This window comes from Microtus oregoni, unplaced genomic scaffold, assembly GCF_018167655.1.
Source record: "Microtus oregoni isolate MIOR12 unplaced genomic scaffold, Mior012 000009F_ref0000495, whole genome shotgun sequence".
In the NCBI taxonomy this organism is placed as follows: domain Eukaryota; kingdom Metazoa; phylum Chordata; class Mammalia; order Rodentia; family Cricetidae; genus Microtus; species Microtus oregoni.
Window position 1 is genome coordinate 51,131,818 of NW_024543068.1, and position 15,150 is coordinate 51,146,967.

The window sequence follows — 15,150 nt, forward strand, 5'->3', positions numbered from 1 at the left end:
CCAGAGTTTATGGTAGGTCTTTGATCAACATATATTCAAAAGCTAGGTCATGGACAAGAGTGGACAGTGTCTCAGCCTGAATGCAATAGCTTCTCTACATAAACAAGAGGAAGAAAAGGATGCACCACATAGAGAAGACAGGACAAAAGATGAGATTTTGCAGCACCTTAGCCATAGAAATGCATGAACTATGGAAGGCAAGGGTAATACTGGTAATGATCCCCGAACACTTAGTACTCACTGTGCACGGGGTCTGCATCCATGGCTCCCCATCAATCTGCATTGGCAGCGACTTGCTCGTCCTGGAAAAAAAATATTTCACTGTAACTATAATGCAAATATATTTAATGTAAGGAATTATTTGTAAAGCACAATAAGTCCAAAGAAGACAAATGCTGACCTCTTCTGAAAGGGGGTTTCATTAACTATTAATGCATTAACTATTAATGAACACATTGAAAGGTTCTTTGGTCACAGTAATGTTAAAAGCTTCCTGGTAGATGTAGTGACATAAAGAATAATTCTGAAGGCCAGAAGAAGATACCAGGGTTTGTGTTCAAAGACACTATCTGAATTCCTAAGACCAAACTGACTCCTTGCTGGCAAACATGTTTCCACCATCACAACCACACACGTATGCAAACCTTAACAAAAACAAGTGGGGTGTCAAAGACTTGCTCGAACCAACACATTCATAAAACAGTATCTTTTGTGTCTGCACTACAGTATGTGGTTTTACTTTGGGGTCAAAATACATCTTATGCTTTTTTACAAGTGAAGGAATGTGAAAAATTCAAACTTTGGAAACTTTACCATATACCGATTTATAATTTAGATTTACAAAGTCACTGCTTCTCATTAGTCTATGAGGAAATGTAACTTAATAGTAAGTACATCAGTTGTTTTTTTCCTTAGGATAATTTGTTCAACAAATACATTGGTGCTTTGAGGGCTTGAGTGTGATTGAACAGAGAGATATATTAAAATTGCAGATTGGTTGGTGCTTCTACATGATTTGAATTTGTAATATCTCCCATGGACCTATATGTTAAAGATTAGGATCCTAACTGGTACCCCAACTTTGGAAACTTTGGAATCTAGAAATATCAATAGGTGGATATAAGTTGATCCCTAGAAATAGGTTCTTGATGGGGGCTGGAGATATGGCTCAGGGGTTAAGAGCATTGCCTGCTCTTCCTAAGGTCCTGAGTTCAATTCCCAGCAACCACATGGTGGCTCACAACCATCTGTAATGAGATCTGGTGCCCTCTTCTGGCCTGAAGACATACAGACAGAATATTGTATACATAATAAATAAATAAATATTAAAAAAAGAAATAGGTTCTTGAGACTGTGTTGTCCCTAGCCTTTGTCTTCTCTCTGTTTTCTGGCTGCCACGTTGCAGCCACCTGCTCTGCCACACTTTTGCCACATGCTGGGCCGACACTTATCAACTCTGCAAAATAAGCCCTCTCTCCTTTAAGATATTTTCCCCTCATTTTTTTTGGTAACCATTGTAGAAATGTAACCAAAACACCACGGTCGTAAATAAGAGATTAGATTCTGTAGAACACGATAAGAGGTAGCTACTAAAGCTATAAAATCTGTTCCTTTCCTTCATTTTCAAATATGTAAGCTTTAATCACTGATCAGCTGAAACAAAAATAAGACAAGTATCATTATCAGAAATCTTGGATCCTTTCAGTTAATTTGGGATTATGTCATGTCAACACATACTGTCAGTTACAGTCAGAGATCTACCTGATAAGCACAGAGGAACACTGAGCCAGCCGCCGGCCAGCACTTTTCAGCCCCGTGTATATTTGGCCCATTTCCATTGCGCCTTCCAAGCCAACAACCTCTAGCAGCTGGTCACTCAGATCTGAAAGAAAATAGATCGCTGGTCAGTCACAGTGAACATGCATGCCTGCAGTAATGCCACTGTATCTTATGGAAGTCACAAAAGCCAGTCCACAAAGTGTCTGTGTCGAAAATCAAAAGTAATGAAAAAAAAAATCCAGTATTTCTGTAAGTCTTAGTTTAACTAATCCTTGAAGCTCTATGGAAAACTCTTCGCTCTCAGCTTACTCTAAAGCAAGTGGGAAGAACAAATTCAGAGCCAAATAATACCAAAAAAAAAAAAAAAAGAAAAAGAAAAAAAAACCTACCAGTAGTTTTTAACATCAACAAACTTAATGTTATTCCACATGTATACATGGAAGAGCTATACAGCCCACATCAGACACTTGGCAGCAAATACTCATTTCATCACTATAAATAAAGCACACAGATCTACTGTCAGACGTGATTTTGTTAAATTACTCAAACAAGAAGCCCTGGAGATCATGGAGTCGAAGCTGTTTATTTTATAGGTTATCAAGACTGAGTCTTATTTTAAGTGGTTTGAACACAGAGTAACTGTGTAGAGGTTCAAGAAATGATAGAAGTTTCTGGAAACATTTTCTTTACGTTAAGGAATACTTACTCTACCAAAGTGACATTTAGGAGTAGATGAGATAATCAGCACTTTGCAAACATCATCTTATTATTATTAACAGAAACCCCGGAAAGGGGCTGGTACCACCTGTTAAGTATTTACTAAGCACATGTCACAGGATGAACCTCACTAGTTCACATCCCAAGCCAACTCAAAGAAGTTGAAAGTTAGGGATCACTTTTTAAATTTCTACATACCAAGGACATGATAAAGCTGAGTTTACTCACTTTGAAGTACAAACCACATAACACTGATTATATACAAAGTAGATACTTCAAAACTAGAGACATTTCTTGCATAATGTGTACTTTGTAAGCTGCCAGCACTTTTCACTGGCTATCACTTGTGCAGAAAGCAGAGGGTATCATCCCAGCAGCTGACTCTCAGGGGAACCTACCCCCACACGTTGACAGTGGATTTGCTCATTTATAGGACACGGGTGCTGAGGTCTTAATAGGAGGCAGAAAGCATGGTGACCACACATGCCTTTTTCTTTTGTGGTGCTCTTTGTTATGTTTTTTGTTTTCTGGAGACAGGTCGCAATGTGTAACTATGGCTGGCTTTAAACTTGGTATCAGACCAGGCTGACCTGGAACATAGAGATCCACCTGCCTCTGATGGACTTAATGGCACACACTACCCAGCTTAGTGTGGTATTCTTGCAATGTTTTTGCTGTATTTTTGAGTGTAGATAAATTTAATGCTGTTTTAGTGACAAAAAATGTCTGGAGTGGGTAGCGCTCAGAGGGAAGCCACAGCAATTACAGCAGATCAACACGTGGTCCTTCTGCACCATCAATGTTGAACTTCGGGAAAAGCAAATGTGTTTGTGTGGGCTCCATGTTGGACAGGAAGCTTTCACTAATTACTTGGGAATGTGTGATAGCTCAGAGTTCAGAGATGTTAATGATCCGTGTTCAATAGATACAACTGTCGTGAACAGCTCTTTGAAACTCCCAAAAGTTCATTAGGATCAGGATCATTAGTAAATGTAACATAAGCTCTTCAAACAGAATGTAAGGCCAAAACAATGTGTTAAATTGACTGACAAAAGAATATTATTCTAATTTTTTTTTGCACTGTAGCCATAACAGGATGTGGTCCCAAATAGAAACAACCATTGAGCCATAAACCAGTGCTACCGAGCTATGGATGGGACTTGAAGCTCCAGAGAAGCCATCTTGCTGCTTTCACCCTATTTAGACTTGTTTCTCAGAAGCTTATTCTCTGTTTTTAGCTTAAATTTCTGTTGCCAAGAACAGATGGACAAGGAATAGAAACATATTCTTTCAGCTGTAGCCGGCACTCAAATGTGCTTGGCTCTCTAGTCTGGGTGCTAATGTTCACATTTCTTAGGTATATGTCAACCAGAAAGTGGTACCGTGGCAGATGCTGATGGCCCAGCTACGTGCAAGTTAATAGTGATAATCTACACCCCAGTGATTGAGCACGTATTTGGGGTTGTGGTTTTCTACTGCTCAGTTCCTAAATAAATGAGATTTTATGTGATTTTTCCCCTAATGATCTGAGGCTGGGAACTATTCTCCAAGTGAAACCATTTCTCACAACAGAGTTGATCTGTGAGCCCTAACTTTTCTAGGAATCACAGGGATTTGTCTACACCCACACCATATTGCTACTGTCTACCACCCTCCTGCTGATTTTTATCTTCAATTTGTCTTCTTCTCCATGAAAAAAAAATACCCTGCAACTCAATTCTACTGTTAATAATCGGTAAAGAAGATAACACCTCATGAATCCAGAAGACTTAGACTTTTGGACTTTCCTGCCCTTGCATGAAAGGAATTCTCTAGAAATGGCATAATATTGAAGAATATGAGCAAGGGTAAATAAATACCATATTCCTTTTAATTAGGTATTAGGAGGAAAGCAAAGGAAAAGCTAAAACCCAAACAACCCTACAGTCGAATGTGCAAACAGGCTCCCATAAGATGTTGGTCTTTTGATGCGGTGTCCACATGTCTGTCCGCAATTCCTGAGAGCAGGATCCCAACTGACTTTGGATACATAACTGCAATCTATGTGTTGATGAATTTCTTTCTGTCTGTACCTTTAAAAACATTCAAGACTTCTTCATTTCATACCCAGTCAAATGTTAAGTGCAGCCATCTCCACAGAGCACGGACTGACAACATTCTCTTAATAAATTAGTGTGATCCCTGGGAGTTGATTGGATATTTAGAAGAGTTGTAGCAAACCCTAGCTCATGGCCCCAAATCCCCTGCATTGTCTGTTTTTCCATGAGGTAGGAATTAAGACTGACTTTTATAAATTGAACAAGTAGGATAAATGTGGCCAAAATAATATACAGTGACATGAGAACCATGTGATATTTCCAATTTTATTAATAATAAGTTTGTTTTCATTCTTCAGTTCTGTGACTAGTAAGCTCCAATGACAGTGTAGATCCTGTGTCAGGGAACCATGAGCATCCCAAAAGTCTAAAATGTTTTTTTTGTGTGAGCCTTTATAAAAAATGATTGTCCATTTCTATTTAAGAGAAACATTAGCTCTCTCAAATCACAGAGATTTTTACTTTAGTTTGCTGTTAAAGACAGAAATGACACCACGGTAGCCTGGAAGTCAGTATCTGGACGCACACATCAGTGCCCATATCCATGTGGTTCTCAGCTGTTTCAAACCACGGTGTCTCACTGCACTCACGTGCAATGAAGCTTTCCATGATCCATTTTTTGAATATAGACAGCTCATAAAACAGCAATGCTTCCAATCTACATCCGAAGAATCAGGACAGCCTAACATTCTCCTTTGGGCTCACTCATTAAATTCTTGTTCACTTTCTTGAGTGTGAAAGGTAGAATTGGGCTCACAAAAAAAGGATGGCACAATTGTGGTCAGACCTACAGATCTAGGTGAGGCACTTCTTCCCAAAGTCACCTGTTGAGCATCAGTAATCCCCATGGCTGGAGACACGGTTCAGAGAGAAGAGGCGCTTGCCAAGCCTGGCGAGGCCTAATGACCTGAGTTGGAAACCCTGAATCTATTTGGTGCGAGGAAGGACAGACTAACGCAGAGTGACCTCTGACCTCCACATATGAGCTGTGACAGGTATGTACACACATGCTGAAAAGACAAAGGAAACAATCCTGCCATAGGGTGTGAAACAGTGAAAACTAAGAGACAGAAATTGGGGTACAACCGGAAGGTCAAAGAAATAAAGCAGCCTGCCACAGGCTCTTATTTCTCTTCATTCCAAAAATTGGAATTCTGCCTCCATGAATCTCAGAATGATACTGAGACAAAGAGCTGTCTCCTCCCATTTTACAATCCTCTTTAGTTCTGGGATTAAGGGTGTGCACCACTACCACCTGATTTCTATGGCGAGCTAGTGTGTGTCATTATTGTCTGATCTGTAAGGTTGGCTATTGTGGCTGTTTTACTTTTCTGATCCTCAGGCAAGCTTTATTTATTAAAATACAAATAAGTTGCCACTACAAAGGGTGTGTGTTTCCCTCCTGAGGAAGATCGTACTCTTCTTTATCTTGAACATGGATAATACTTATGAATCAGGAAAGAGCAGGTGACTCAACATTAGCCTTGGAAGAGTCAGCACATTCCAGGAGAATAGTGACGTGTGTGTGTGTGTGTGTGTGTGTGTGTGTGTGTGTGCTCGCGCATGCTACAATGGACAGACCCCAGGTCCTCCCATGGTACAGGCAGTGCTCTGTGTCTGGCCACAGTCCCAGTCCTGCCTTTGACTTTTCAAAGTTTCTCCTGGATATTGTTAATGCTGCATTGTTTTATTATACAAGAAGCCAGGGGTATGAAGGAAAATCTGAATGTCAGAGGCACAGCTAGATTAGTGAGCACAGGAGCAGTGGAGCTAATAAGTGGGTAATATTTATTCATCGTCTCTTCATCTTGACAGCCAGGCCCTGGTAATATGTCTCATTATATAATTGTTTCAGACGGCCATATGTGAGAGAACAGAAGAAGATACGCTGCAAACACAGGCTGAGTGTGGGTTGTAGCGTTTCATAGAAGAATGTGTCCTGAAGGAAGAGGAGGGAGATGTGGAGCAGAGTAGGAAAATCTGTGTGGATGGCACCCAGCAACATGCTGTCCTACTGTGGGAGATGTGGATGAAGGTCCAGTTTATCACACAGTGACTTTCCGATTACATCGCACTTATCAAGTCCACTTTTGGCCTTTGACCATCAATGGGGCTCTGTATTCTGCACACAGGTAGGTTATATGCTTTCCGGTAATGTTCACTTTATCTAGCAACAGTTAGAAACATGCCTGAGGATCCAGAGTAATATTTTTTTTTCTGTATTTATGTTCCTACTGGAGATTAAACTGATGCTTGATTGTCTTAGTGCCTGCTTGGCCAACCATACATTCTAAATGAGCTGCAACCCAAATTCCCCGAGCAAACTTTTACAAGTCTAGTGTGCAGGAAACGCATCCACGAATGAGAACACAATTCAAAGATTCTCTGTCAGTGGCTGCATCCACTGCACACTAGTTTTCAGTTTACCCATAGTGGTCCATTGTCCTGCTGCTGTTGCTGACAGGATGAAGCATAAGAAGGAGGCTGATGCTGGGCTGACTTTAGTGAAAATTTCTTATCACACCGTCTGTATTGCACCATTTATAACTACAGTGGCAGGTGTTCAAGACCATACTGTGTGGCTGTGTAGCACTAACAATTGACAGAGGGAAAGGAAGAGTATATATATATATATATATATATATATATATATATATATATATACAAACATATATACATATATGTATACATACATAATACATACACACATATACATGCATACACACATTTATACACGCAAATTCTCTACTTCAGGCATTCTCTTAGTTAAAACTTGCAACTCTCAAAACAAAAACAAAAAGCAAGCAAACAAACAAACCTAACACTCCCAGCTTCCTTTGAGGTTAATACTATTCTCCTCATTTGGCTGATAGGAAACAGAACATGTGTGTAAGCCTTCACATATGATGGAAAACTGTGTGTTTTCAATGAGGTCTGCTTGGCCCCTACTTCTTGTTGTTGCAGGTACGTAGCAACAATAACTGAGGGAAAAAAAGAAATGAAAGCTGCAAAATCCTGCATCTTCATGCCATTTATTAATGATACTAATTATTTTTGATATTATTACTATAATAAAACACAGAAAATTTGTACTAATGAAGAGTGTGCCAAGTCATGTGTGCTCTGAAAAATCTCTGTGCCAAAAATAAGAAATTCCAAAAAAAATTTTGAGCTAATTTCTATCCAAAAATGATTTTTAAAAGAAATTAAGAGACAGAAAAATTTGGTAATTTATATTTGGTAAGTTTTATAAATTCTAAAAGTGTGTGAAGGATTAATACACACACATACAGGTATCACATGCCTTTAAAAATGACTTAAATTATACATCTGATTGTCTCATTTAAAGACATCTTAAAAAAAAAAAAAAAACAACTGGCCAGAGCTGACTATTACTTTATGGGTTTTCATTTTAAAATTCTGAACCTTCCTAAAAAGAAAAAGTTGTATTGTCAACAACTTCCCATTGTGACCAGAGCAGTTCAGGGACTATAAATTTCTTGATTATAGCTCACTTGAAACGTAATCTTCATCACAGGACACTCAACCCAAGTAATCATTCTACTGACAAGGCCCACAGAGAACTAGTTTAAAGATTCCCCACAGCCATCCACGGCTTCAACTTGCAGAGTGTAGATCAGGAAACCTAGGCGCAGTGTGTGTGTGTTAGAGAGAGTAGTGAACGGAATACAACTGCTTCTGGGTCCTGGAGTCAGCTTGCTCTCTCTGTGCTCTGTAGAGGAGCTGAAGGCTCTCACTTGTTTTCTGAGTGAATGAGCCATTAGCGTGGGAATGTTTCCACAGTGCATTGCCTCCTCTGCCCTCCTCTATAAACTAAGCTACTTCAAGTGTCTCCTCATATTAGTGCCATCGCTGAACAAAGCAAGGGCTCATGAATGAAGGCAGATGTCAGCAAATTCTGAACAGCTTTTGGAGGGGCATGTGCACCCTAACACTGTGGCCCGTGAAGGAGCAGAGTAAGCAGAGATATCCTGAATTCTTCCCCCCCCCAAAAAAAAAACAAAAACAAAAAACAAAAAACAACCAACCAAACAAACAAAGCAAAATAACAACAAAAACATTTAAAATCTCAACCTAATGTGGACACAGCCAGTGGCCCTTTCTTCGTAGCTATCTGGGTTTTCTAATTCTCTCTAGAAGAACGATGGACATCTGTTATTTTCTTAAAATGCAGAGCATAGAGAGATGCTTCTGCTGTTCCTTAATTACAACATCAAAGAATTATGGGGAAAAGAAAGCAACAACCAAAATCTTAAAACCGTAGTACTCTTAAACTCGTAAACCCATGATGAGACTTCAAATAAAGACAAAATATAATGATGAAAAACAATGATTTATGTTGAGTGTTTCCCTGTATATCAGAGCTGTTTTGGTATTCAATCTATCCTGCTTACATATAAATACTGCACATTCTATCTAGAGATTGAGAGACTTGATTATAGCTTGGGTTGTTGTGCATAAAAGCATTGCTGGTCAGAAGTAAATCTCACTCTCCTGGCTGTTTGTCTTCACAGAAAAGGCTCCAGGGCCAAGCAGAATTAAGTATCAACAATTCTTATTTGGAACCTTTAAGTGCCAAAATCGTGGAGAATTATAACCTGAAGTCTGGTATCTTGCAGGAGATCCCTTGAAAGTCTGCTGATTTTGAGGCGTTGTGCACTAATAACATAATTGCTCCTATTTGAATCTCTCTCTCTCTCTCTCTCTCTCTCTCTCTCTCTCTCTCTCTGTGTGTGTGTGTGTGTGTGTGTGTGTGTGTGTGGTGTGTACACACGCACATTAGTTTTGCTTTACTGAGAGACTGTGAATCTCTCCTCATGAACCCTGATGAGAACTGCTACCTGTTTTTTCAAACACAGACTCCCCTCCCTAGCTGCATCACCTTGCTAAACAAAGATGAACAGTTCTTGACTCATCCTTGCCTCTATGAAAACAAATATTCTAGTCGGGGAAGACTCCGCTGAGTTTGTCTTATTTGTTTGAAAGCTTATAACAGATTGGTGACAGATGGGCTGTCCTGTCTAATGTGCCTCCTATGAACAAGTCAGGATAGCCTGGTGGACACCTGGCTCCTATTTTGTAGCTTGCTTGCCCTCCTATTTCCAGTGCTGGAAGGTAATTTTATTTCATTACCTTGTGTCTACAGAAAAAGAATTGTACTATTGTCCAGGATTACTAAATTCAATTAATGTTGACACAAGTAGTTTTATTTGAATGGGATTTTAAATTAATTCCATTTGTAAATACTTAAAAGAAATACAATATCCTTTGCCTTGTCAATTATAGTGTTAGCAGATGAATCCATTCCACACAAACATCACTTTGAAGAGGGCACGAGCCGCCTAGCACTGCAGAGATTCTCAGTAGCCACTATCTCATGGTTTTTATTACTTGTGGGCTGCAAGTTTCCAAAGAGCACGCATTTCCAAAAAGTTCTGCCCTGACACAAATGCTGGGTTTAGAAAGGTTCAGCATCTGCTGACCAATAGTAACGTCAACGTCAGAGTGAGCCCCTGAGAAGTGTCTCTGTTCCCCTCCCCCTACTGGTGAACATTTCCCTCTCCCACCCTCTGGAAGTGTCTCCCCCCCCCCACCCCCGGCAACGCTGGTGATGGTAAGAGAGGGTCAAAGGCCAACTTTCAGATTCTTAACACTATGAAACAGAGGACTTTCTATTCCCTTATAAGGCGCTGTTTTGGGGGAATGAGGAAGCCAAACCTTTTTCGGATTAGACCCATGCATTTCACTTTTCTTCTGCCTACTCGTAGAAGACATGTAACTTTAAAAAAAAAATTCAAAACACCATTGCATTGATAACCCTGGTCCAAAGAAAAATGATTCTTTTTAGCTGTATTCTTCTAGAAGTGATTTGTTTAAAAGGCCTTCCCTGTATTGGTCGTGTAGCCCTTCATACAACAGGACAAAAGCAGCTCTATGAAAGAAGACGAAACTTGGACAAACCGTTAGAAGAAGAAAAAAGCAAAGTTCCTCTCTGTTTTTATCAAATTTGATTGCTGCAGCTGTTCCCAGCTTCTGTATTTTAAAAATAGCCTTATTCAGTGCCTTGTTGGCTAAAGGCCAGAGTGCCATTAGAACATGCTGTACGGAAAACCTCTATTCAGTTAGAGATACAGAAATATATTTAAGATCAGTGGGGGTCATCTGCACCAAACACTTGTAAAGGAAAATAGAATTTTAATGTGTTTGCACTGATCGCCACTTTTACTCGCTAGTTTGAAGTCCCTGTAAAAGCTTCTCTATTATTCTTTTATTTTTCTCTCTCAGGTAAAACTACAGAATAAGTATTGACTTTATTGGAAAAAATATTATTAGAATGGTCTGTTTCTCAGATAGCGATTGTAGAGCTGAATGCACATTTCAAAGAGAACCTATTAACAGCTTTGTTTGACACTTACAGGCACCCATCCAACAAGGTGGGAACTACTAAGTAGGTGTTTAAGTGGGTCACTACATCTCCCTCCTGAGGTCACTGAATCTAGCATAGAGGTAGTCTGTCCCCAAACCCAAATGAGTCTTTTGGAATTATGATAAATTTAATAACATTAGGCTCAAAATGTGTGGATATCGGGTGAAAAGAATGAATTACCTAGTGGCGTTTCAGAGTTAACCTTTGCACCTGTTCGGTCTTTCCCTTTTCCTCAACAAAGAGCTGAAGCCAGTGTTTGCGACTAAACAGATTTACAGAGGAGGGCTAATTTGTGTTCCCAGCAAAAGGAATTTGTTCTGCATGGAAGATATATATATATATATATATATATATATATATATATATATATATATATATTATTCTTTTGAATTCAGAGAAACGAGGTCATGAGGAAGAATTAGAAAGCTGAAATTGGCCTAGGTATGAACAGAAGCTTTCATTAGGAAACTGCACACCTTGTGCCAAGGTGTGAAAAACCTGAGAATTGACATTGCTTGAAAGCTAATGTCTTAACTTTCATAGAGACTGATAGAGGTCTCTTGGGGTAAAGACTTCAGACTTTATGACCCATAGTGGTAGCAATAGGCAGAGTGTATATATTTATTGTAGTCCCATGACCTCAAAGTCCCACAAGAAAGGAGAGGTTCAAAGACACATTCTCATATACGTAATAAGATGTGGTATTTTGAAGATAGAACATTATTATTAACAAACTCAATTTGTTTTTTTTTTTAATTTTAAGTAGAATCACACATTTTCCCTCCCTTTAAGGCCTCCAACCACTTCCATGTATGCCCCTGCTTCAGTTCAAATTAGCAGTCTCGCTTTCCTTCATGATTACTAATATATATGAGTAAGAGTATGAGTACATGCCAAGTTTGTTCAGTAAGTATGTTTTGGGATGAACACTTGGTATTAGAAAACCAAGGAGTGTTTTTTCCCCTGGTGAGCACAATCTCCCCCTTTCTTAGCAGTCGCTATTGTCTGTAGTTCTTCTATGGTTCACAACCATGAGATTCCTCCATCCATATTGACATGTCAACAAGTGTTATCATCATTTGGGTCTTGCTTAGACAACCCTATTATTGAAAATTCATGGATATGGCTTCTTTGTCCTTTATAGGAGATGCAAATATCATAACAGACTTCCTGTTTCTCTGAATGTTAGAATCTTTGTGCTCTTTCTTCCAAGGTGACTCCTGACTCTTAGGTGCAGTGATATTTTGCTTTAACAAATAAAGCTTGCCTGAAGAGCAGAGAGCAGAGTTAAATCATTAGTTAGTCATAGATGCCAGGGAATGGTGGCGCACACCTTTAATCCAAGGACTGCGGAGACAGAGGCTGTGGATCTGTTAGTTCAAGGTCACCCTTGGCTACCTGAAATTGATCCAGTCTAAAAGAGAAACAGAAGCTCACACCAAGATTATCTGAGCACTTGGGATCACACGCCTTTAACCCCAGCACTAGGGAGGTGGAGACAAGAGTGCTGTGGCTGGGAAGAGAGAGGAATATAAGGCTGGAGGAGACAGGAGCTCGTTACAGTCAGAGGATGCAGTCTGAGGCAGCAGTCTGAGGAGAGGATTGCCCTTTTGTTCTGAGGATTCAGTAGAGGTAGAAGGTCTCTCTAGTGGCCTCATGCACTGCTTCGCTGATTTCTCAGCTCCACCCCCTAATATGTGACTCTGTTTCTTTAGTTATTAAGAGCAATTAGAATTCGTGCAATACCTGGGTGTAGGGGTTGTGTTACGTATGTAACAGTTGGATCTGGACCTTATGGCAGCAATTGTTCTTTGCCTGTTGACCAGCCATGCTTTCTATAATGGTCTCTGTCTTCTTGTTCAGGAGAGAGAGCTACCTTTCTCTGTGAGTTTGGAGTGCAATTGGGAATTGTACTGCTTTAGAAAATTTGCAGTAGTGGGTTTCCCTTTATAATCCATAGCCTCTCGAACCTCCTTAGCTGGCGAAGTTTTTAGCACTAAACAGCATTCCCACTTTGTTGAATGATCATAAAGTCCGATTAGATTGCTGTTAGTTGCTGCCAGGATGCAAAGGCCACCATTGCAGCTTTAGGTCTATTTTATCATGCTGGTCATTGCTGTCATTCCTAGGCATCCCTGCTGCACATTGACTTGGTGCCTTGCTATATTGCATAGCATCTTCTACTGCAATAAAAACTAATCCTAAGGGAGGAGGTTTTTGGGTCATATACAACTCAATTCTCTGAGGATTGTGTCAGGAGTGTTTGGTATCTTTAACAAATAGGGATCCATTTTTTTGCTTCTGGGAGTCAACCAAGGGCATTTCTTTTGGAGCCTCTCTTAATAATAAGGTTTTCTGACACAGCATCAACTGGCTTAGTACTTGGTATGTAGACCTAATTAGCCCTTCTTCCTTAGCTTCCTGAATTCTGGTATTACTGGCATGTAGTACCATGCTCAACTTGAATTTTTAAAAATAGGCATAACCCTATCGGACTTTTACCCAAATGGAAACAGAGCTTAAATGCTTCTCTTATCGAGGATGAATGGCTACCAGCTTGGTATTGAAATAAGGAAGATGTAAAATATTTCAGGATGTGAGAGACATGAAGTGTGCCACATCCTGACGGTTTGGTTCCTAGAAGGTCACAGAGAGGGATAGCTCAAACTTCGAGGGTCACAGGCAGTTGCATTGAAATGATTCTCTCATTTAACATTTGGTGCAGTTGTACTGAACACCAGATTCAAGTGGAAGGTACTAAACTCAGACATGTCTTAGAAGTTCTGATTTCAAGTCCAAACTTCTGCTTCAGCTACAAAGGTAATCTCAGGCAAATCATTTAATATTTCTGGATAAGCTACAAGATCTCTAAAAGAGGAGCGATGCATGCTTTACCTTGTGATTAACTCTCTTGTTTCAATAAAACCCACAGCAATTTCCTTGCTTATTCTCTTTCTTCATCCACCAGACTAAATATACTTTATGCCTAAGTGATGCAATTATGAATTCTGTGACTGCTACACTTTTGATGGATCAACATTTCCTTGAGAGTGGCTTGGAAACTATTGGAGGTAAACTAATTAAGTGTGTGTGGCTCATGTGGAAGACACGTGACTGCAGATAGCGAATGGGTGGTGGGACGCAGAACTGGGAGAGGGAAAGAGCAACATGAAATGTATGAGCTGGAAAAGTTCCTTGGGGTAGATCAATGTGAAATGCAATTCGGCTGGGTGCCTCTTGAGAAAACCAGAGACTGGGCATTCCTACCATGAAGCCAAATAACAGATAGATTAAGTAGGCCAACACACTGCAGGCGGCAAGGGACAGCATTGGGTTGACTGTGAACTTGGACCAGAAATGAGACTCAGTCTGGTGTTATTGCTACAAAGATTGGGGACAGAGAGATGGCACTCTAGATACGTTCTAGGTATAAAGTAGAATTTAAAAGGCAATTGGACTCTACTATAAAAGAGAACAAAGCTCCTTAAAGCAGTGTGGGTCATGCCCCAGGGCAATAAAACTCTGTGTTGGGCGATTAGGTGAATACCAAGATTTCACTATACTATTGCTTTATGATTTCTTCAATAAAAATGGTAGTATTGACAAAATCTACAATTTCTTTGCTCTTTGGATATCAGAATTACACAAAAAGACATTTGTTATTTGCTATAAGCTTATTAGAGTCACAGGCATCACTGAAACCTGTATCAACACACACACACACACACACAAAATAAAGAAGCATATTAAAATTACACATGTCAGCTAAGCTGGGGTAGGTGTGCAGTAGAGAACAAGGAATAAAAGGAGCCTATTCTATACAAGCTGAGAAGCAGAGGCTCACAACCCATGGTGGGCTCTGATCTGTCAATAAACTTCTGCACGGTGGTAGGAGTCCAGGCTGCCTGTTTGTCAGAAAACTCATTCTGGTTACAAGCAGGGTGAAGTACCTGTGCTTAGCCATTCTCAAACCTAGTCCTAGAGGTTTCACTCAGTGAGCCAATGCATTCACTTTGTGGCCTTCTAAATGTTTATATTTAACTTGAAAAAGAGTCTAATTTGTTTAATAAGTCCAGCTGGATTTGTGTCACGACTGAATGACACCAAGTG

At 39.8% G+C, this 15,150-nt stretch overlaps 1 protein-coding gene across 10 annotated transcripts in view; it reads right to left on the reverse strand.

The window, feature by feature from the left end:
• Window positions 1–15,150, reverse strand: part of Dgkb (diacylglycerol kinase beta) — a 600,883-nt gene that overhangs the window by 27,745 nt on the left and 557,988 nt on the right. For all 10 annotated transcript variants that reach the window (XM_041658354.1, XM_041658352.1, XM_041658353.1 and 7 more), the window contains 2 exons: window positions 1,762–1,882; window positions 242–302 (listed from right to left, as the gene is read on the reverse strand). In XM_041658354.1, coding sequence (XP_041514288.1) covers window positions 242–302; window positions 1,762–1,882 — 182 coding nt within the window. The remainder of the gene's footprint in view (window positions 1–241; window positions 303–1,761; window positions 1,883–15,150) is intronic.